The sequence below is a fragment of the Zalophus californianus genome, chromosome 11 (assembly GCF_009762305.2).
Source record: "Zalophus californianus isolate mZalCal1 chromosome 11, mZalCal1.pri.v2, whole genome shotgun sequence".
In the NCBI taxonomy this organism is placed as follows: Eukaryota; Metazoa; Chordata; class Mammalia; order Carnivora; family Otariidae; genus Zalophus; species Zalophus californianus.
The window spans coordinates 76,453,106-76,478,890 of record NC_045605.1 but is presented as its reverse complement, the minus strand read 5'-3'; the positions used below and the strand labels follow the sequence as shown (position 1 = coordinate 76,478,890).

The 25,785-nt window shown below is 35.3% G+C and overlaps 1 protein-coding gene across 1 annotated transcript in view; it reads right to left on the bottom strand.

Annotated features, from left to right (window-relative positions):
* Positions 1-25,785, bottom strand: part of GAS2 (growth arrest specific 2) — a 125,685-nt gene that overhangs the window by 77,750 nt on the left and 22,150 nt on the right. Inside the window, exon 4 of the mRNA XM_027578907.2 lies at positions 2,619-2,760. Within this exon, the coding sequence (XP_027434708.1) occupies positions 2,619-2,760 (142 nt within the window). The remainder of the gene's footprint in view (positions 1-2,618; positions 2,761-25,785) is intronic.

Below are 25,785 nucleotides of genomic sequence, written 5' to 3'. Positions count from 1 at the left end.
AATCATAAGAAAAATCCAAGAAGAAAGGGTTCCACTTGGGGAAATGGAATTTCTCATTGTCCTTCCTCTTGATTATCATTAACATATATGGGCACAGCTGTTTCCTTTCTCCGAATAATCCTGAAGTCAATGCTGTAATATTGGCTCCCTTCTTCTGTCTCCATGGGGCGTATTATACCTCACCTCATGTCCTATTCTGAGCAGCAGAAATTTCAAATTTGTCTTTTCATTGAGCAGCAAACCAGAAAGCCTAACTATCTGCTTACGTTTGGTGCTGAGAGGATTAAAAATTACTTGAAAACTTGGTTTCATTGCAAGTTATAAGCTAAGTTATAATATAGAAGGTAATCAAAATGAAAGATGTTTGAACAAAATAGTAGCTATTATGTATAAATTATCTGGGACTTTCTTTTTATAAAGTCAAGTTTTTTTTCAAACAGAGTGAAGAACTAGGCCATCTCAAAATTCATCTTGACATAATTTTATATTCTGCAGAGTATGTATTTATATACCAGGGCCATTATTATACAGTTGCTTTAGGCTTTATTGTTTCAAGATAAAATGTATTACTTATCTGAATGGGGTTTTAAAAAGCCATCCAAGCTTCTCGGTTTCCAACTGAAAGTTTTATTAGTTCAACTAACAAAAGAACTCAGAGGCAGGGTGGAAATTGAGACAAGGTATTCCCACTGACAGCTTCTAGTCATCCACCTTGGCCTATGGTAGTCACTGAAAAAGATGCTTCTTATTTTTTTCCTTTTTCAAATTTTTATTTAAATTCTAGTTAGTTAATATATAATGTAATATTGGTTTCAGGAGTAGAATTTAGTGATTATCACTTACATATAACTCCCAGTACTCCACAAAAGTGCCCTCCTTAATGCCTATCATCTACTTAGCCCATCCCCCACCCACCTCTTGTTCTCTGTGGTTAAAAGTCTCTTAGGCTTCCCTCTCTCTTTTTTTCCCCTTTCCCCTATGTTCATCTGTTTGGTTTCTTAAAAGATGCTTCTTAAATGAAAACCTGTTTGATAAATTCACAAACAATAGGGCAGTTTCCCCATGAGGCAGTTCCTTAAGCAATGCAGGGGCACTTGAGAACTTTAAATCATGATGTTGTTGGTCCACACATGAAAAGTATACTCCTTGTGAGTAAGATCTGAATTTATTTATTGTTCATTCATTCATTCATTTGATCTTTCAAAGATATTTTTTGCAAATAATTCCATGACACTCCCTTCCTATAATTCTTCACTCGACAGTTTCCTAGACACCTGAAAGTTAAAATCTATTTGTAAAATTGCCATCAGACTGAAATAGGGCTATATCCATACACACACATCTGCCCCCAAGTTTGGTTTACTTTAATATGAGGAAATAGTAAGAGCAGTCAAAGTCCATTTCTATAACGATCACTGGAGGAGCACACTATTGTACATAGTAGGCTCCTGAGAAATTACTCTTTATTTTTTCCTTCAGGTATAAAATGTTCTCCTAGTCTAAATTCACATAATTTTCTTCTCTGTTGAGAGAATTCTCAGAAATCTGATGGCAATCTTTCCCATATCACATTCACTCCTCTTAGTGCAAATACAAATTTCCATAGGCATATAAAATGGTAAGATTTTAGCTGTTACTGTCAATTTCCTAGGTTCAGCAGGGAAATGTTGTTTTGTGAGGCCTAGGGGCAAAGGGTATTCTGTGTGGAAGGCAATTTGTATGCTTGTTCTCTCTGATGGATGCTCAGCTTACTTTGATGCTAATATTTGGTATTATGTGATTTTTGTGGATTGATTTTTAAAGCCTCAGGCAAAAGAACCAAGGCTCCCCCCTCCTTTCTTCACTCAGTTCTATTTCATTAGAAGGGGGTTTTAATTCCAATACTCTCCATATGAGAGCTGTTCTGGGCAAAGCTGATACAGGAGGATTGAACATTTAACGGTAGCATATCAAGTAATGTCGAAACACTGAACAATGTCTGTTTTCTCCCAAGGAAATGCAATAGCTTGGTCTGTGGTCTGGACGTGGATTTGCCAAAATTCAATCATAAGGCAAAATAAGACAAGAACCCCACAATTATCTGGGTAGGTTTAGACACTAAGATACATATCTTTTATCATCTTCAATTATTCCAATCTCCTGCTTGCTTACTTGATTTTTAACTCACTAAAAATAGATAAATAAAAAAACTGTTTCAACAAAGATAGACTTTATAGGAAATGGTGTTTCAGCCTTTTGGTAGAGGTAAAAAACAATAGTGCCTTTATGGCTGGAGCATATATAGCTCTCTTTCTAGTCCAGGTTAGAGTCCGGTGGCAAAATGTAAGCCTCCATTTTCCAAATATCCCCCATTTTGGCATTGTATATACTTGATTTTAGCTTGGAATTGTGCTACTTATATTCCCACCTTTTCGTGCACAAAGTACCAACAGTAAAAGCCATGCATTTTCTACCTTCAAAGATTCATGTTTACAACAAACCTGCAATTGACAACAAACTTTGAAATTTTTTCAAGTTAACAATCTATGAAATGACATTACACAAAAAAAGGTTTGATAGTTAGACTAACAAAGATACATAATAATTTTATCAGCTAGAATTCTGAAGGAAATACATACCCAAACCTTCCGATTCAAATAGACACGTTTCATCTACCCCTAAATCTCGGCACCAGGATAAGAAATTTGCTGTATTGTCTCGGGCAAAAAAGGAGCCTGAGGGTGCAGTGGCTTTGCACGGAATCTTCTTCAAGGGCAGATTCTGAAAAACAAAGAAATCTCACTCTGGTGGAATATCCGGCAAAGTCATCACAGCGACCAATTAAATATATACTTATGTTTTCAACAAAATGTTTTGGAATGACTGCATATCAATAAATAGGTTATGAAGAGGTATAGAAAAGGAAGTAGAATGCACATGAAACTTAGTTGTCTTTAAGAAACTATAAAAAAAATCTGTGCATATAAACAAATCCTGGACTTTTTTTTATTTTTATTTTTTTATTTTTTTTAATTTTTTTAATTTTTATTTTTTTAAAGATTTTATTTATTTATTTGAGAGAGAGAATGAGATAGAGAGAGAGCATGAAAGGGGAGAGGGTCAGAGGGAGAAGCAGACTCCCTGCTGAGCAGGGAGCCCGATGCGGGACTCGATCCCGGGACTCCAGGATCATGACCTGAGCCAAAGGCAGTCGCTTAACCAACTGAGCCACCAGGAGCCCCTGGACTTTTTTTTTTACCATCTTGTAGTAATACAAGCAAGTCCCTTCGCTGGCTCACATTGTCTTTTTTTCTTTCTCTTCTATTTTAGGTTTTCTTTTTTTTTTTTTTTGGCCTTATGTTCCATCCAAGTATTCTATCATTATTTCTCAAAAATTATTCATAAATGTATTTTCCATTTGTGAAAGAAGAATGAAACACAAATATGCTACATGAATATAAACAATATGTAACACACAAACCTGCATTCTTATATGCACACACATACATATCAATATATTATATTATTAATAATTTACATTATAATATAAAAATAATTCTGTTGTATTTCTGCTATCTGACCTTGACACATACTGACATTATGCATCATTTTTCTTATGGGATAAGAAAATGCTTAAGGAAAAAAAAAAAGAAAAGAAAATGCTTAAGGGATGCCTGGGTGGCTCAGTCTGTTAAGCGGTTGACTTTGGCTGAGGTCATGATTTCAGGGTCCTGAGATTGAGACCCTTGTAGGGCTGCCTGCTCAGGGGGGAGCCTGCTTCTCCCTCTGCCCCTCCTCCTGCTCATGCTCTCTCTCTCAAATAAATAAATAAAAACTTTAAAGAAAAGAAAATGCTTAAGATAAGATGGGTATGGGTGGGTATGAACCTGGACAGACTTTCTTATTAACAGTCTGCCATAAAATTTTAGCCAGGAAACCTCCACTGGCACCATACCAAGTGTTAGAGAGGTGTGTGGTCTTATTTTCTTTATTATAACATGACCAGTGTCCATGGCATTCCAGGGAAGTCACAGAATGCAATTCTCTGTGACATGAAAAACTGAACAATGGATTTGGATGATGTGGGCTACATAGAGCTTCATCTCAAAGAGAGAAAAGATCAAGGGAGAAACACTTTGTGATTTAAGTTCATAAATAGAATGTTTCCTTCATTCACTGGGAACCACAAATAAAAGCAAAATGTTGTTGATCAACTCATTTGCAAGAATGGTTATAAAAAATGAGATAGTAGCCTTAGAGGATTGGTGAAGTTCTACTAACATCATACTATTACTAGAGTTCTTCACATCTGAGGATTTTATGGCCCGCATAACTAAAACATTCAGTTACTACATCACTCAAAGTCTGTGTCTGTCCAGTCTCAAAGGTCCATCTCTTTCTTGCTGATTGAATTTAATTTAGAGGAGACATAATGAAGATTTTTGCATGAATACACAAATATTTATATAGTTATATATTTTAGGCATTACTGATATAATTATCATATATGAGGTTACTTGTGTAGCAATACCCCCTGAGCCATTTTGGTTAAGTAATAGTTTTCAAGGAAATTATTTTCTATATAAGTTGTAAAACCAATCATAAATAGCATAGTGTAATATCTCCTTTATAAAATATTTGCAAACATCACTCAGTATTTATTAAAATAAAAAAAATCCTTAAATCTAGCAATTCACTTCTAAGTATATATCCTAAAGATATAATAGGATTAGTGCTTAAAATATATCTGTATCTATATATTTGTTGCAACAGTAATTGAATAAGAAAATATAGAAATAAGAATATGCCAAAAGAGGGCTGGTGGAATAATACACAGTATACATACAATGGAACTCTATGCAATAATTTAAAAAGAGTAAGATAAATGTATATATGTTGAACCATACAGATGTTCAGTAGGTGCTCATAAGCATAAACAAATAATTTGCAAACAGATATGTATACCACAATTTCATTTTATGATCATGTGTATATGTGTATAAACACTATATATATATATATATATATATATACACACACACACACACACACATATGGCCATATGTAAGGTGAAATTGCATATAAATATGTTTTATTATAAATACAAATATTATACTCATTTTTATAATGTCAGTTTAGGGAAAATTTAAGAAGGACATGCACCAAATTGATAGCAATTACCTTTGAGGAAGGTGATTGATGCATTTCACTTACTTCATTACATAATTCTAAAATAAGTAGGAGGATTTTATTTTTTTTTTAATTTTATTTATTCATTTGAAAGAGAGAGAGACAGAGAGAGCACAAACAAGGGGAGAGGCAGAGGGAAAGGGAGAAGCAGACTCCCCGTAGAGCTGGGAGCCTGACATAGGGCTCCATTCCAGGACCTGGAAATCATGACTTGAGCCAAAGGCAGACGCTTAACCATCCAAGCCACCCAGGCACCCCAAGTAGGATTTTAAATGACTTTTACATCTTATCAATATTTTCAGATTAAATAATCAAAATTGGTAAATTGTGTCAGCCAAAACATAAAAGACGATTTGCTGGAAAAAAAAATCTCCAAGAGATGGCTATAAAGCTTTTTTATTATAAGACTAAAGCAAAGATCATCTCTAAGAAAAGAACATAAATAGATTCAAATACAAAGCCACATTAAGATTTGCCACCTCTATCCCTGAATAGAGAAAGAATAAAATGTGGCAAACCACTTAAGACCCAGGAATGAGTTTGCATAGAGGAAGTATAACTTAGAAATTATAAACTATTTGACAATGCTAAGGACACCTAAGGACATAAGGCTCAAGGCTTGTGTAATGGAAAGAAATACAATATCCATTTTGCACTTGAGAAGCTAGAGATTGATGTGACACTTAATCAACCAAGGGACATATTTTGAGAGAATACCCACAAGCAACAAGCCCTCAGAAATCAGTCAGCCTACTCTTTAAGAACTTAAAAGGACAAGCACTGAGCATAGAAGTGAAAACAACATTTTCCCCTACAAGGTTCTGGTCCTTACAAAGTCATTTACATAACATATACCTGAGAATAAGTATTTAAAATTGATTCCTATTCAAAGAGAGGAAAGTTATTTTAGGACAAATAAAATGAAAGCTGGCTACTGATATTTCATAACTTGGGGATATCCAATGCAGAAGAATTCAATAGTAACAGCAATCAAACAAGGCAGTAGTAAAGTGATTTATGGGATATCTGTTTCTGTTCTGGACCTGTCTGATTTAGTGCTTCTATGTCATCTGAAGACTTAGGACACTGTAAACAATGTGAATGGTAGCTTCCAGTCCTCATTCAGATGAAATGTTTTACTTGGTGAAATTTTAAAAAGTCATCCTCATTAGTCCAGATGACTAATGAATTGAGCCCTCACACAGAGTACCTATTTATAAGTCATCACGCATAACCAGGTGTAAGGATCTTTGTGCAATGGCTAAGAGCAGTCACGTGCTTGTGGGATCTAATATTCTTCCTGGTTGAACACCGACTCCAAATCAAAGGTCTTTCCAGGGTTACTGTGCCATTTATAATGTCTTAGGGCATAAATTTGATTTCATTTGAATTAAAGAACAAATGATTCAATAATATCAGCATGCAATACCTTTGGAACTTAAAAGTATTTTTGACATCTTTTACGCAAAAGTGTTTATAAAGCTCTGAAAACCTTGGCGATTAGATCGCTTCCAGTTCTGTGATTTTTTTTAATAATTTTTTTTATTATGTTATGTTAATCACCATACATTACATCATTAGTTTTCGATGTAGTGTTCCATGATTCATTGTTTGCGTATAACACCCAGTGCTCCATTCAGTACGTGCCCTCTTTAATACCCATCACCAGCTAGCCCATCCCTCCACCCCCCTCCCCTCTGTGATTTTTTTAATTGTTAATTTCTCTAGGTTCTCATGAAAATCCTAGGGGGGGGGAATAGCTCTGGATCTCTTCTTTAATATCACTAAATAAAAATAAAAACTGATAGATTGAATAACTATTTCCTTGCTGATTTCCTTGCCAAGGAAATCCTGAAGAAGAGTTTTAGAATAGAGAACTGCCTTAAGTACTGATGGCTGTGTACACTTGAAAGGCTGAAAATTGACCACAGATATGGAGAGGAAGACTTCTGATCTAAAGAACTGGAGATTCAAAAGGGAACTTCCCCACATGGCTCATCTGATATATCTTCCCTATTAGTTTTCCCTTTACTGCTCACCTCTTCAAACAATTCCTATAGCATTTAAATTATAGACCATCTTGAGTTATTTACTAAGTTTTTCCAGACAGTGCTGTTACACATTATGTCCTCAAAACCTGACTGAGGAATGCACGCATGAATGGTAAGACTTGACCCCTCAAACTAGATTGTAATCAACGTGGGGCAGGAGTAAATACTATACTAGAGTTTTCACATTCCCAGGGGACACATTTCCAGGGCCTTCAAAATTCACTAAATTCATAGCATAATTTATATATTAAATGATTTCCATAAATTAAGAAATGTATAACTGAAAAATTTAAGTGACAACTTTGAGCTATTTTTGAAAGTTACTGAATAGAGAATGATGACTTGAGAATAACCGCCAAGCTGAACTGAGATTGGGTAAAAATTTAGGTACACTTACTCGCAAGAGTCACACTGCTGTATCCCAGGCTCCATGATCTGGATTCCATATTTTGTGTTAGCAAAATGAGAAGTGACTACTAGTAAATCATCACATGGATGCACATTAATTTTTCTAATATCAAGAGTCTAATGTTTACCTTTTTTTCTCTCAGTGGGATTAACTCAGGATATGTATTCATGGCCCCCCAAATACTTATAGACTGGATGATTAATGTACAAAAGAATGGTTTTGTGCCTTCCCTTTCCCTTCAGGCAATAAGCAGGTTAGGTTGCAATAAGAAGAATTTAAATTTACTTCTAAAGGCTTTTAATTTACTCCATTATCTGCTGGGGCTTTGGAGTCCAATTCCCTGAGTTCACACTCAGCTATCTCACCTTCTTGGTTTGATATTTTGGGCAAATTAATGTTTCTGTGCCTCACTCTCTTAGTCAATGCGCATAGAAAACAATGCATCTCATCAGCTATGCGTGTGTGAATGTGAATTAAATAACATAATTCAAGTATAGAAGTAAGTGTTCCATACACGTTATTTATTATCCCTGTTATCAATGCACATAAAAATATGCTGAATTTACCTATGATTTCCTTCTTTCGTATTTTCTTGCAAATATTTTTGTTGTTGTTGTTGTTGTTGTTGTTATGAGTACCAGAACTCAGAAGATGACTGACAGACAATTTACTTCTATCTTCACCCTAAACTTGAACCTCACTTTTAGAATAGTTTTCCAATAGAACTTTCTGTGATGGTGGGAATGTTCTAGTAACCACTAGTGACACGGGGCTATTAAACACTTGAACTGTGGTGTGACTGGGGAACTAATTTGTAAATTTTACTTAATTTTAAAAAACTATGTGAGATGATGGATGTTTGCTGAACTTATTGTGGGATTCATTTCATAATATATGTGAATCGAACCATCATGCTGTATGCCTTAAACATATACAGTGACGTATGTCAAGTACTTCTCACTAAAATTGGGGGAAAAATCCATTTAAAATTAAATAGCCACATGTGGCTTGTGGCCATCCTATTAGCACATGTGTAATAGGAAAAGGAAAGCCATTATTTGGGGTTTCCGTGTTCAATATTTGACCACGTGCCTAGTTTCCCTTGAACTAATACCATTCCCATGTCTTCCAACTACCCTCAAATCTAATAGTTCCTCTCAATATAGTTACTGGGACAAAACTATATTGGTCACTTGCAAAGAGTTTACTTATATGCTGCAGAGTTCAACCTGTGCATGTCCTAGTTAAGGTTGTGAGTGTTACAGCTTCAAAAGGGTGGTAGTGATTATTTATAGTACATATAGATCTATTTATAATCCTTATAATAGACTACACCTAGAGAACCAGGATCTTATTTTTCTTTAAGAATATTTATTTACTTATTTGACACACACAGAGAGAGAGAGAGATACAGAGAGAGAGCACAAGCAGGGGGAGCAGGAAAGGGAGAAGCAGGCTCCCCGCTGAGCAGGGAGCCAGATGTGGGGCTCAATCACGGGACCCGGGATCACCAACTAAGCTGAAGGCAGACGCTTAACAGACTGAGCCACCCAGGTGCCCCCGAACCAGGATCTTATTTACCATTATACTGCCATAGCGTCAAATACAATGCAGTACTATACACAGCACTGACTTATTTTTTTCCTGAATCATATGGTGGGTGGCAAAGGAAGGAATTAACACTGTGAGTGTAAATCATGCCTTAGGCACACAAAACTTACTTTCATAGAGATTATCCTATTTAATTCTCAAAACATGATGCCCTGAATTAGGCAGGTGATAGTTTCTCTATTTTCCAAGACACAAAAAATGGAGCTCATACACAGTTTAAATCAAATCATTCAATCTCTTATACCCATACACGTCTAACTGTTCTTTGACAGCTCACCAATGCCTGGAAGTTAATATATCTCAGCAGTTGATTTATTCCCCCATTTTTGGGCCAGGTAACATTAAAATCGAGAATATGTACTCTCTTTCCCCTATTCAAAGTACAAAGAAAATTGAGAGAATGCCGTCTCCACTTTTCTACATGCAGTGAACTGAAAATTTAATACTAGCAGTTTAAATAATCCATTCTTCACAAAAGTTTGAGACAAACTACTCCCTTTGATTACATCGAATAGACATTTCAGATATAAAACAGAAGAGATACATAAAAGAAGATGTGGAAATTGCCAAGAACTAATATCTTTCTTTTTCCAAAGGGTATATAGAATGTACTGTTCAAATATGCAGACAATAAAGTCACTCTTTCCATTATGGAAAGAATGTTTCTATTTGCATCCCCTTGCTGCTTTTAGTTTCACTATATATTTTCCTGAAGAAAACCTCTCGATAAAATTATTTGAACATTCGTGGTATCAAGGTATCTAACTATAACTATCAAGTGGCTTTAGAAAGGATGAAAATGTATTCTTTAAGATCAAAATTATTAAAATGAAAGATAGGGGGGAAATTCTTTCTGGTACCACCGGCCTCTCCTGGAGATTCTCCAATAGGACCTCATGCCTCAGACAGAGTGAGATGCGATTTAGTATAGTAGCAGTTGAATTCACTGGATTGAATTCAAAATGGACCTCGCCCCTCCTTTCCTTCTCCAGATATATTCCACTCTAGAGAGAATGGGTCTTACAACAAAATTTAGTGTAATCTTCATAATCACATAAATTTTAAAAATATGAAAGAAGATTCTCATATCCAAATTCTGATATACCCAGTAAAATCATGAGGAAATCACTTGAATAATAATGATAGAAAAATATGTTAAGATTTTGAATCATCTGAAATTATCTCTGCCATATTGTAAAATGATGCTGGCAATGAAGTTCAAGCTCAGTGCTCAAACTTCAGGCTTAAAGGATGAGAAGGATAATGAAAAGTTACGATGTAAAGGAGCTGAAAACTTAAATCCACATGAAAACCTGCACATGGATATTCATAGCATGCTTTATTATTTAAAACATTTATTTATTTAAACATGCTTTATTCATAATTGCCAAAATGTGGAAAAAAGCAAGATGCCCTTCAATAGGTGAATGAAACTCTCATACATCCAGACAATGGAATATTATTCAGCACTAAAAAGAAATGAGCTATCAAGCTATAAAAGACATGCTGGAACCTTAAATGTATATTACTGAATGAAAGAAGCCAATCTGAAAAGGCTATATATTACATGATTCCAAGTATATGACATTCTAGAAAAGGTAAAGCTATAGAGACAGTAAAATAATTAAAGGTTAGGGAAAAGAGAGGGATGCATAGGAGATTCATCATGAGATTCATCACACGGGATTTTTAGGGCGGTAAAACTACTCTGTATGATACTATAATGGTGGACATACATCATTATACATTTGCGAAAACCCATAGAATGCACAACCCCAAGAGTTAATCCTAATGTAACCATGGACTTCGAGTGATAATGATGTGTCAACGTAGGTTCATTATTTGTAACAAATGTACCATTCTGTTGTACTTCCTGCTCAATTGTGCTATGAACTTAAAACAGCTCTAAAAATTAAAATATATAAAAGCATTATTATGTTATTGATAGTTGTTTAAAAGCACCAAATGCTTTACAAAGGAGAAAAAAATATGCTGTTAAACAGAAAATGCATTCTTTCCATTTTTATGTACATTGTGCCTAATTTTACATATACACCCATAAGGGAATCATTATATAAATGCTACACTACTATGAAAAGCTTCTGTTCTCCCAACTAATTATTCACATATGACTACCCAGAGATTAGCTTCTTAAAAATTTCAAAAGTCTAGTCCTACACTTTAAAATTCAGTTAATTGCTATGGCTAATGATTTTAAATAGAAATCATTTAATCTGATTCAATTCAACCAATCATTATTAAATCACAACTCCATATCAGTTGTGATACTTGGCAGAGCAGACTGAAATACAAAAAAGATACGGCCAGGTTTCCTTTCAGGAGACCTTCACTGTTTTTGAGAAAAATACTTTAAAATCATCATTTCATATGGTGAGAAATACAATAGAAGTTTAAGTATTTAAACAGGAGTTAAAATTTAGCTCTTTGGGAAATTTCAGGGTGTGCATTTAACTTTGGGGAAGGGTTGACTGGACATCATTATAGGAAGGCCTTATATATGAGCAGCAATGTACAAAACTGAAGGATCTCAAATGCTCAACAGGCATAGAAAAGAAGGGCAGTACATTCTATAAAGTGAAACATCTGATGAGACCTGAACAAGCATTGGGCATTATAGATGAGTGTAGAATGCATGTAGAAGAGAAATGAGACCAGAAAAGTCAACTGGGCCAGAATCACAAAAGATATTTTATACCCAACAAGAATTACCAATATTATAATTCCAATCAGGGTTATAAAGGCCCAGAAGTGGCCAGGCAAATCAAATAAAAGAATGAAGTGGCTAGCTCCAGGGAACTATAAGGAGTTGTGGGGACTGTGGAAAACTGAAGAGCTCATGCCATGTCCAGGAGGGTCAGCCATATTTATTTAATTCTAAGTGGTTACCATAAAAAAATACAGTCTCAATGTTGTTAGACTTTCCATTTTCTTAGATTGAATTTAGAAATCCAGATATTTTCATGTGAAAATCCCTTGACTTTGAACAATTAAATGTGTAGACAGATGCATGTGGTTGCCTGCTTATAATCTCAGTGTTCCTACTGGGGAAAAATGAAAAGATTTTAACAATTTAAACTAAGAAGGAATCCAACTATATGTGTCCTCTGGAAAAATAATTATGTCATGTCATTTGTTGTCAAGGGTGAATTGAAGGAATGAAGAAAAAATTGTAGATATTTCTATGGAAGTAAAAAAAACCAAAAAACAAGTGATTTCTTTTTGTTCTGCCACCTCCGTCTTCACAGCTGGAGTATCAAGACTGCAAGAGTTAGGCTTCAATGGGAAGAAGAAAAACTTACTCTGTGAATATGAAATATTTCTCAGAGAAAGGGCTGTTGGATACCAGGCACAGTAGTCCCTCAGATTCTCAACAAAATTAATAGTAATTGTTAATTATTAATTAATTATAGTGGCTCAAACAAAATGATGATAATTTTTTTTAAGATTTTATTTATTTATTTGACAGAGAGAAACATAGCAAGAAAGGGAACACAAGCAGGGAGAGTGGGAGAGGGAGAAGCAGGCTCCCCCCTGAGCAGGGAGCCTGATGTGGGGCTGGATCCCAGGACTCTGTGATCATGACATGAGCAGAAGGCAGATGCTTAACCACTGAGCCACCCAGGCATCCCACAATGATGATAGTTTTACATTCTTGAGAATATATGTTAGTTTTCTGCATTAAGGAAACAAGCAAGAAAATTCTTTTAAAATGGGTCTTGAATTTTTTTCCTTCCCCACAAAGATTTTGTACATTTTAAGATATAATAATTTATAATTATTAGCAGCAAATTCTGAGTTCAAAGAGGCACCGATTCTAATATTTTAGTTAAAACTACTTTTTGGTAGGCATGTGTAAAATATCCAACAAAGAAAAGCATTATCAGAAGTCCCAAGATTGTTTCCTGAATGGATTCCAGGAAACCCAATTTATTTTAGCAGCTAACATACTTCCAAACACTTTTTGAGCAAAGACTTTCTCTCTCTTTCATTTTGTTTTGGTAACCTCATTGCACTGCAGATTTGGGGCACACTGTAAGTGTTCATCAATAGGGATATCTCCCTAGACTCTCAGTAAATTTGAAAGGTGGGAATGTTAAACTAATAATAAATCAAAGAGGCAAGGCTTATGCCTTGAAATTACAACTGACCAGCAATAAGATGCAGTCAACAAGAACAGTTACTTGATCTATTTAACCCTTTGGAACTTCAGATCTATCATTCACAACATGTTTTGAGAATTAAATAAGATGTTTTGGAAAGTGCCTAATACCAATCCTAGATGATTGCTTATCTTCAATTAATGCTAATTTTTTCAAATACATGTCTACTTTTGGTCTATTTACAAAGAAGGCCCTGAGGAGAGCTGAAAAAATAGTTATAAGTTACATCGTCACATCTGCAATTACTGTAATAAGCCCACATGTATTTAGGGAAAAAAAATTTTAAAACAGATGCTCCACATTTGTATGGTGATTTAATTACAATTTGTTTTTAACCATCTTCTAATTTTTTTCAGTATTCTGCTGTGCGTTCATATCTGTTCTCCACACTCTAATTAATTAGAGTGGACTTTTCAAAAGGCAAATTTAGCTTCCCAGTGTTTTTAGGATAAAGACAAAGCTCCTTATAAGTTCAACTTCCACTGTTTGTATTAGTGTTGTTCCCACCTGCTAACCTAGCATCATGACTTCTCAGTCTCCCCTATTTGCCCACCAGCTTCTGCTCCCACTCTTGCATGCTCCCCATGCTCCCTCCCACCACACAGCCCCGACATATAACGGTTCTCTCTGCCTTTCCCTTACCTCTTTGCCCAACTAAGTTTGCAAACTCACTTGCTTATATTTTTTTCTTGAGCAGAAATGTAAGGAGTGGTGTGAGACGGCACCCACAAGGTTACCTTTGGGTAACCATGGGAGTATACTGCATAGAAACCCATGATTTTTCCCCCAATCCTACTCTTCCCCTGCCTTTCCAGTTGTAAAATACAGCACCACCATTCATTTCTTTACATATGAAACCGTGGACCAATCTCCCTCACTTTTCCATCCAATTCATCACCAAATCCCACCAAGCCAACTAAAGGGGAGCAGATATGCCACCCCAACATATACCACTTTGGCATATTGATTATTTTGAATTAAAAGTACTTGAAAACAGCCAGAACAAAAAGGTTTGTCTCTCAGAAAGCAGGAGATAAATCTCTCATGTAAAATGTACCCTCCCTGTTACAGGAGGGTATATGGCATCCTTATCACCAGAGAATGGATATTTAAGGCCAAGAAGTCTGTATAAACAAACCTTATGCTTCTTTACTTCATCAATATACTACCCCAAGTCCAAACCCATTTGTCTTGTCAATTCTTCACAAATGTACTGTTTCTTTGTCTAAAATGTATAAAAGCTTCCTGCTTTGGTCCCTTCTTTGAGTCATATATTTTTATGGGACTCCCAAACATATGAAATTTAATTTGTTTTTTCTCCTATTAATCTGTCTTATGTCAGTTTAATTATTAGACAAGCCACAGAACTTAGAAAGGAAGAGAGGAAACATTTTCCATCTCTACCTCACTAAATTTTAATAGATCTCAAAACCATCTGCTTCTTTGTGGTACCACTGCTAGCATCTTGGGCTAATGGTCATTATCTCTCACCTGACCAGGGCAATAGCTTTCTAAGAGGGCTCCTCAACTTCCACATTCACCTCTCTATTCCAATCCATTTACCACACTGTGAATGTCATCTTTTTAAAAGATTTCATCATGCTCCTGTTTAAAATTCAGTGGCATAATGTTGTTCTTAACAGAGGCCAACATCCAATAGACTTAGCTCTGGTCTCATCTCCAAACACTACTATTACATGTTAGCATCCAAACACCTGCTTTCTTTTAGTTCCTCAAAGTCATCATGTGCCTCCACATCTGAGGGCTTTCCCCGGTGCTATGTTCTGTATTGGGAATGTTCTAAATTCCCTTTCTGTCTAATTCCCATTCCTGCTTCAGAATACTATAAAAGTCCTTTTTACAAGACTAAGTCAGGGTGCCCTCTTAAAGCCGCTCATATGCTTGGATTTTCCCATATTTATACATAACACAGTTGTAATTCACTGTTAGCTTAAAGTTATTCTTCCTTCCCTGCTACTCTGTAAGTTACCCTGTCCTGCATATTTTCGGTATTTAATAAATGTTTTTTGAATAATTGATTGAATGTCATCAATATAATGTACGCTATGGTGATACAAAGTTTGACAACTACTGGTATAAGTGATTTACTGAGCACCTGTTGATATCTGTTTTTTTATATGTTCATATTTTATCTACTTAACTAGACTGTAAGCCCTTTGAGAGAGGACAGGAATGCCTTACTCTTCTTTTTATTTATCAATATCATGAATGCAGCACTCAAAAAAATATCTATCAGTTGAAAATTCTAGATCATCTGTGACAGACCTCATGTAGGGAGGTCAGGGAAGGCATCAGCAAAAAGACAACATTTGAGCAGAGACCTAAAGGGAGTGAGGAGCAAGTCATATACGTATCTAATGAAAGAATACTCTAAGAAGACAGAAAAGCAATTGCAAAGGCCCTGTGGTAGTTGGGACCTGCTTGTTGGGTTCAAAGAACAAGGAGGTCATCATGACTGCAGTACAGTAGAGTGAGGAGAAAGTCACAGAAAATGAGATCAGATAGCTGGGGAACAGAATATGCAGTGCCTTGTAGGCAGTCATAAAGATTTTGGCTTTTAGTCGAAGTAAGTCATGGTGTCATTAGATAATTTTGAACTAAGAACTGGCATGATCTAAGTTTTAAATTACTTGATGATTTAGTCCATGTTAAAATTTTGACACAGTAGAAGTACCTACTAAATACTTGCTTTATTATCATATCCCATGGCATTCAGTAAATCTGAGAAAAAAGATCAGATAGCTACTCCTCAAACTTTAAACAACATTTAAATATAGCAAATATGATAACATGGAACAAAGTATGAATTGGTTCCTCATTTACAATTTTCAATATATATAATCTATACATATATATTATTAGATATTTGCACATGCATTTATTATATACATAAAATATAAATATCTCCTGTCTTAATCTTCTACTGTACCTATTTAAAATCTGTTTATTCTGAGTTTTGTATGTCTATGACACTAATCTTCCCTAGATTGTGATCATCCAGAATTAGTTCTTGGTCTGGGAAGACCATGAACTTGAGATGAGCAAAAAAAATTATCTTTATTTTTACTCTCCTCTAACTGGATTTTAATATTCCTTTATTTTGAATGTAATGAAACTACATACCTTTCTCACCAATAGAAATTGTATGGTTTTATTTTCTATTACATATGTTGCATATGTCTGGAAATATTAGGTTTACTTTCTCCTAACCTTTAAAACTACAGCATTTTTCGGAACCGTCTTGCACTGTTGATGGGAATGCAAATTGGTGCAGTCACAGTGGAAGACAGTATGGAGGGTCCTCAAAAAATTAAAAATAGGGGTGCCTCGGTGGCTCAGTTGGTTAAACATCTGCTGTCGGCTCAGGTCATGATCTCAGGGTCCTGGGATCGAGCCTCTGCATCGGGCTCCCTGCTCAGCGGCGAGTCCGCTACTCCCTTTCCCTCTGTGATCTCTCTGGCTCTCACTCACTCTCTCTCAAATAAATAAATAAAATCTTAAAAAAAAATTAAAAATAGAACTACCCTATGATCCAGTAATTGCACTATTGGGTACTTACCCAAAGAATACAAAACACTAATTCGAAAGGATATATGAACTCTTATGTCTATTGCAGCATTATTTATAATAGCCAAATTACGGAAGCAGCGAAAGTGTCCACTGATAGATGAATGGATAAAAAAGATGTGGTATATATACAGTGGGATATTATTCAGCCATAAAAAGACTGAGATCTTGTCATTTCCAGCAACATAGATGGATCAGTGTAATTCTAAGTGAAATAAGCCAGTCAGAGAAAGACAAATACCCTATGATTTCACTCATATGTGGAATTTAAGAAACAAATGAACAAAGGCAAAAAAAAAAAAAAGAGGGAGACAAACAGGCTCTTAAAAAAACAGACTCTTAAACTATAGTGAACAAACAAAAGGTTACCAAAGGGGAGGTGGATGGGGGGGATGGGTGAAACAGGTGAAGGGGATTAAGAATATACTTTCCTTGAGCACTGAGTAATGTATAGAATTGTTGAATCACTATATTGTACATCTGAAGCTAATATAGCACTGTATGTTAATTACACTAGAATTAAAATAAAAAAATTTAAAACTACAGTATTTGCAAAACCAATGCCAGGTTAATAAAATAAGCAAATACACTGCTTATCTTTTAACTTGTGTTTTAATATTTATTTTTAATACTGTAGTAACTATATTTCAATAAAATTGGTTCTATTTTGTGTTTATACTCCTATAGGTTTTATTTCAGATATTTAAAGACATCACTGTGAAAAAGGATTGGCAGGCTTCAGCCAATGGATAAAGGAGGCATGGTACAAACACAAGTATTCCTGATCCAGAAGGAAGAGTCTAGGACTTATTTGCCTTCACGTCTGCATAACATCTAGTACAAAACTGACTCTCTAAATAGAGTTCCTGTACTTACCCAGATGTTAGTCACTTCACTCCCATTTTAAGATTCCTTTCTTCCTTTTTACTTCAGAGGGTTTAGTTCTTTTGACCAACTTTTGATAGAGATAAGTTTTTATCTTGTTTGATTTTAGTTTTGGCTTCAAGTTACAGGAATTGCCGCATTACTTATTTCTTACCTGGAGGCATCCATTAGATGAACAGCCTACACTGTGTGAAATTAGACATGACTAGCAAAGCAATATAAACATAAAATACATACTAGACAGCTTCACGCATGATATGTAATGCATTTTCTAACTGCTAAGCAAAACAATAGCAGGTATTCATGTAGTCAGCCCCTAAAAGCTTAAGATACAGTTGAAGAGCGCCATACATTATAAATTCAATTACCTCATCTGAGAAACATTATGCCATTACTCTGTAATGTACCAGTAACACATATTTGGACCACACACACCTATATATGATGAGAACTTACATTTTAAGTCATCTAGCAATCCTCAGACATTTTCAAGTTAAAAAGAAACATTTTCCCTCAAATTTTCAGTCCCTTAAAAAAGGTTCTTGTTATAAAATCTGTAAATGCTCTACTTTAAGAAGTGGCATGCATGTTCATTATTGATTTATTTAAATGACCTGAATTTCTCCAAAGCATGGAGTAACAGCTCATTTTAAAGTAATTAGTTCTCTATTCTCCATATGGTGAGAGTGACTTTTCATGACATGATATTCCATATCCAGAGTGCTTTGACACAGCAGTGGCCACAGTCTGTGCTATCAAGTATCAGGAAAACAGTTCCCCAGTTACACTTCTGGCCCGTGTGCCTACATGTGGTTAAATGCAGGATGTGAGCCTGTAAGTGGGAGAGATGATGTCATTGTGGAAAAATTCCATCAGGTTTACTTTTACGCTTGGGGGCAACGTTCTGCTGATGCTATGAAATTATGTAGATGAAAAATGTGTGTGTGTGTGTGTATGTGTGTGTGTGTGTTCTTCCTTCTTCTAATCCAGAATTTGTTTTAATTTTTTTTCATGCTTTCGGAATTTCAATTCGACACGTTTTATTTTTAGTCTTATGCTTCATATGCTTCTAATGCAACCATTATTTACACTACCCAACCATAGCTTACAGTTTTAACTTTGAAAGGAAAGAACTGCTGAGAGTTTTGAAGGAGGGTCCTTTATCAGCAGATTCGCATACATCTGTAGCCTCTGAAACTTGGTAAATGTCTAGGTTAAATGCTGCCACCTAGTCTTTCTCCTCTCCCCCTCACTCTGGAATGTGGGAATTCTTAGCAGAATACTGAATGAGGCTAGAGATCCCTTCCTGCATCTCTTAACTCATCAGAAGCAAACTCCAATGTGAAAAAAGACCATTAGAATTTGGGAAAATGACCTCCTTTCGCTCATATAAAAAGGTTGGCAACTATTGGTCTATATATAACAAATAAGTAAAGAACCAAACATGATAATAGGAGGTGATATTTTACTCTCTTGTAATTGAGGGAAATTCTAAAATAATTCTGATTCTTTTCATTTGCTTCTTTATACATAAAAAGAAAACCATCTCAAACATGAGTGCTTGTCACAAAGGTTAATTCCATGCTTTGCACCTGGTTATATTCCATTTGGTTAGAATCTGTACACTTGTCCAAATAATTGTGAAGTATGCAAATATGCTTCTAATTTCATCATACAGATAATTCAACAAACTTTATACTGTTTTAAGTAATTTTCCCAAAAAAACTCAGCCCACCTTCTTCAAACTTTATACTGTTTTAAGTAATTTTCCCAAAAAAACTCAGCCCACCTTCTTATTTTGACCACCCACCAAGAGTTATATAACAGGGACAGTGGCAATTCTTCTATGATTTACTGAGGACAGCCAAATGAGAATAATTTAATTAAAATTTTGACTTTGATAAAAGAGGAAAAAGATGTAATAATAATGTATGAGTAGCAGGAATGGTCAAATTCACATGCTGAAATCCACTTAAATCATTGCGATAGCCTCATATATAAGTACATTGGGCACCAAGATGTGTGCACAGCCATTATTTTTTATAAAGCAGGTATTATTTTTAATTGGTGTACCTTTTGATTTAGGAGGTAGATGACACACACTCAAAATAAAAATTTAAAAAAACTATGTGTATAAGAACTTTTCAATGTATACTACTATGTTTTAAGTTCTGTTCTAAATTCAACCACATGATAAAATATTGCCTTTCTTTTATTTCACCTGTGACTGCTTAAAACTAATTTTTTTTTCAAATCACTTTGTAAGCATGACCTCCAAGGTATTCCATTAATACCACATCTATCCTATTTCTCACCAGTAGATAGTAAATTCCTTGAGGAGACTGGGTCTACCTTTACATCACCACCTTTCTTACCAACAACACATATGCACATAAATATTCACAGTAAATCACATCATCTCTTGTTTCTAAAACATAGACTCATCAATCCTCTACCAATTTTAAAATAATATATATAAGTAAGGACTCAGTTATCATAAAATATTTGTAGTTCATAACATTCTATATTATTAAAGGTTGTTGAAATAAAATGAACTTGCTGTACTCCATGATCATTTTCATCTCCTTTGTGAGTTATCCCTCAGTTAATAAAATAACACATTTTTGGGAAGCCAGTAGCAACATTTACTGCTTATTGTTCCTATGCACTGAAATTCTCTGGTTTCCTCCTGTAGTTTTACAGAAACTGTATTTTTTCCTTGGTTGTTAAAGAGTGTTTTGGTAGATGGCTAATTAGGGGCTCTGAGAAGAAACAATGGTTCTTATATTCTCATTTCACTCACCAACTATTTTATTGGACAAAAGCGGTGGTTATTGAGAAAAAAATGCAAAGAAAACACCCTCCACAGTGATTTCATCTTTACAGCTCCTTCAGTAATTGAAAGACAGAACCCTTAATTACTGTAGTAATACCTCGTTTCAGGTCAAAAATATCTCTTGAGAACTTATTCCATGAAAGGGCCTACAATTATTCTTTTTCTTAATTATCCATGATGAAGAAATTCATAAAACCACTAGTTATCACTCATCCGATCCTTATTTTATTGGAACCATGGTAAACACTATAAACAGGTCTTGAAAAATAATCCTCAAATGGAATAAAACATTTGGATATTAATATGCTCATTTTTGTCATCATTTTTACCTTTAGATAACACCTTGAACTCAAATAATAATATACCATGTGACTATATAATAACACTTGCAATGAACTAAATTCCCAACCTCCAGAATTCTCTTACTAAATTAGACCTCCATGGTCTATTATTACTTAGCCAATCTCTTGTCAGCACTTCTAATGTCCTCAGATCCCTGAACCACCCCAAAATTCTCCAGTTCTCTGTTTTCCCCATTACCTAAAAGTCAGCTTTGTTCCTTACAATTCTGAACATTAAAGACTTTTAAGAAAAACCAGCAGAGGGAGAATTTTCAAACTTAATGAAAATAAAAGTCTTCATGATTCCAAATTAAGAATTGTTAAAATTCACTAGAAACAGCATTCTGGATCTGCAAGTAAATATGTACACTGGGCCATTCATTCATTCATCCAAAAACATATCTACTGAGCACCCATACACCTGATTTTTTGATAGACTTATATACAAATAAAATATTAACCATGTTCTCGAAGATCTTAGAGTCTAGTAAAGGGATAAAAGCAAGCAAACAACCAAGTATAACAATATGGTCCAGGTGTTCTGATGGATGGAGAAACCATAAATATGGAGGCCAGTACTACCTACACAGTATGATCACTAAAAACATCTCTACTCTTCCAAGATCCTCTTCCTTTTCTTTAGGAAATGATCCCTCTCTCATTTTATTCAGTCTGAGAACATGTCAATCAAGGTGAGGCCACGACCTGGCCGGAGAATTGACTGTTAATCACACTAATCATATTCCCTCTTGCTAAATTTGAAACTTGAGAGAGATGATAAATGGATTTAATAGCTTCATGTTAATGAGCACCCACGTGTACTAGGTATTACTCAGTGCTTATGTAGATTAAATTTAGCCACCATAACAACTGATAAGTTAGGTACTATTATTAGCTACATGTTACAAATGAAGAAATTAAGGCACAGAGAAATTAATTTCCCAAGCTAATTAACGGTGGAGTCATGATTTAAACCCAGGAAGTGTGGCTATTGAGTCCACACGATTAACCACTCTGGTTAGCTGAGCTCTCTAAAAGTGTTTAAAATGATTAATTCTGACAGTGGTACTCTGAAGTGACTGCCTAAGTATCTATGTTCTATAACCTTGGGATTTGGTATAAATCCTAGGTCCTCCAAAGCTATTGGTTTTTATTTCTTTAGCATCAGAGAGTGAAGTTCAGACATTGGGCATTAAAAAATATGAGATATTTGGAATTGGTGTTGAAGCTGATACTAGAACAAAACTGGAATGGAAAACTAGCATTCTTTTTTGAGAATAAACTGTTTTTGTGGGCTTTTAAGCTTACAGTATTGTGGCATCCTTTTAATGAAAAAGAATACAGGATTATGAATATGAAATCAGATATGGAATCAGGTATTTATTTAAGATAATAAAAGAAGGCACAACAAATAAATAGCTTTTAAAAGATGATAAACACTAGAACCATCAAAGTGCACAAAAAGAACATAATATTTTAATTGATTAACGGCCTGACAGAACACTATTTTGCTTTTCCTTATAGATTTTGGCTCTATACTTTCTGGTTGCCTCTTCATAAACAATAATTTAGAAATATTTTTCATAGGGAGAATAGAAAGATAACCCAATCTTTCTTTTAAGCATGATTAAACCAAATAAATCTTTTTAATAGTTTAGAATAATCTCTTTCAGCTTTATAACTCATTATTAATAAATACCATGAATTTTAAAATCTACAAAAATTCTGTTGTCCTAGTTAGAGAAATCAGTCGGGTTTCTTTTACACGTGAGCTTTTGGATGCAGAAGAATGTTCCACAGAATAGTTGTGATAGAAAGAATTCAAATAATATGATTTGCATTTGGTATTGGCTCCTTTTCTTGGCTGAATTCCTGTCCCCTGACCAGTTTGTTTCCAAATGGGAAAGAGCTAAATTTTTATCTTGGGGGAGGGGCAGAGACCTGAAGGGGGAAGGATAGGCTGGGACTCCCTCTCAGGAAGTAGGGAAGGTACACGGTAGGTTCCTCTACCCCGGGTATTCTCCTGGACCAGGCTGAGAAAGGAGTATCAATTAACCTGGTCATTCCTGGAACCATTGCTCTGTCCTTAAAATCTCAGCTAGCCATAGTCAGAGCTGATGATCTCCACCAGGTATCAAAACATTGCAGCCTGGATCAGGCTGGATTTAGATCCATCTCACAGTATAACTCTTAGCCAATACAGGAATTCCTGGCTGACTGGTTACATAGTCTCAACCTACATTTAAAATCTTGAGTGCCACTAAGTGTATTATGGAAGGGTTTTTCTCTATCTGTATAATAGACTTTGAGGGTGTTACTTTGAGGGGAGCAGGATGTAATTTTAGATTTGGCAGAATTAATGTACTTTAACTGCACTAACTAGAATTCCGTGTGCTAGCATGGATAGCTACAAATGATCCTGTTAATAGTCTGCTAGATTCGCTAACACAAATGAAGATGCAAAGCTAGCACACCCTAAATATGCCACTAAAAGGCTAGAAACCACTTGGTAAAATATAGAAGGAATTCAAACCTTGGAAAAGAAATGTTGCATGCAATTGATAATGTGCACCTCACCTAAGCTTACCTTTTCCCGGGTCACTCAGTAGGGCCTAGAGAGGCTCTATTTTTTTTTACCAAGATAATGAAGAACAGGTTGGTGAGGAAAACTCCAGAATTTCCTAATGTGATTTTCGATCCAGAAAGAGGATGCTGGAGACAGGAGTTTTCTCTTGTTAATGTGAATGGGGATTCTCAGGGTGGCAGGAATACGTAGGGACACTTAACTGTCATAGGCAAGGTGGAATGGTTGCCAGAATACAAAGTAGGCTAATCAAATCTCTTAGAATAATCTGCCCCGTGGGAGATCTGACTATGGTTTATTAATAATGGGGCCTTTAGCTGTAAATTGAAAGGCAACTTCCTAAGTTCTTGATTTGTGTAACAGAAACAGCAATGGCAGCAAAATGAGAGAATCTTTCTGATGGCCCTGTTCTTAGACTAGAGCCAATTTACAGACCCAAGGCCCACCTAATGAAAGGAGTAATGATCTCAAGCCTTTCCTGTAAAGCTTCCTTCTAATCGTTAAAGGGACCTAAATAGTTTGCTACGCATTAGGGAAAGGGAAGTGCCTTATGGAGATCAAGTGACAGATGGATTTTTGACCTAAGCCTAAGTTATGACTATTGTGCCTTTGTACATGTAGAAGTTATTTTTATATTTTTCCCTGAATGAGTAATTGGCAAGAGTAATCTCAGCAACTGTCATAATTTTTATTCCCGAACAAAGGGGATAAAATATCACAACTCAGAAAAAAATCAGAGATTCATGCTACTCTCAATGACCTGAACATTGCAAGGAAAGTGATTTCTATCACATCTCCATTCAACTCAAGCCAATATAAAAGATGGATGAGATGAGTAGGGGCCATGTAGGAACGAACACTGCCTTCTTTGTAAAGGACACCATGCAAATGTTCCTAGCTTGCTATTATTGTCTGATAGAGACTGAATCTCCATCTTGGGACACGAGGGACCATAGAACTTGAAATGTTCATTATGAACTTAGTGCCAGATGATCAACTTGGCCACATTTTTAGTTGTGCTCAGCAATATTCTATCACCTAAGATATTCTGTCACATTTGGCCCTAGTTCAATTAGGCCTTAAGATCCAGGTAAATTCCTTAAGTCCATCATTCACTCCCTATTATGGTTACTTTTTCATCCTGCTGCTTTTGTTCTCCTTAGCCCACACATAGAGCAACCCAGATCAAGACCTGTATCAAGTCTTTTATGAATAGTTGACTATGGGTGGGGAAAAAAAGTCAAGCTCCTTTTCATATAATTCTATATGATACATCAACATTTATTGCTATGTATTAAAACTTCATTTAGACGTAACTCTAGAAGATGGACTAGAAGAGAAACACTCCCCATGAGAAAAACAACTCAGCAAGATATTTCATTGTTTCTGACAAAAAGATGAAAGATTTTCCCAGTGGTCAAGAACTTAGAGAAATGGTGACAGGGGAATTAATTTTATATTGGAAAATAATTTACTTTTATATATTTAAAACTTGAAGACATATGTGTTTTTTTAAATCCTGAGGAACTGGACTTTATTACTAACTTTTCTTTTTTTTTTTTCTTGTCCTCTCAGTCCAGGCAGCAAAATAACCCATAAAAAATCATTTATTTCCACATCATTATACCTGTATTCCCTCCATTGATCATGACTCATTCTGTTGGCTTAGTCCTAGCATTATATTTGCATTTAAAAACCATGAATTTCTTAAGGAATACACAATTATTTTAGTTGCATAGCCAGATATAGATGACTCCAGATTAATCACAGCTGAGAATTTTTCAAGAAAAGCCTGTTATCACTTCTACCATACTTTCTTTTTCTGTCAGAGGTATCAGCAGTAAACATACATTTCTGGATTTCTCTGAAATCAATATCGATAAAATGTTCTCTAAACAAATGTGCTATTGATTTTTGAGGGGAAAAAAACTCTAATCTCTATGTTTTATTTAATTCCTGGATGGTAAAACATCCTGAGGTAGTGTTATCTTGCAGCTCAAAGAACTAGATATTCTTGATGGGCAAATGTACTATGGACATTCTATCTGACTAGGATGTTCTTTCCCCCAAACAAGGACTGGATTCTACATTTAGATGGTGAATGTTCAGTTCCTTCCTTGGAGCATAATG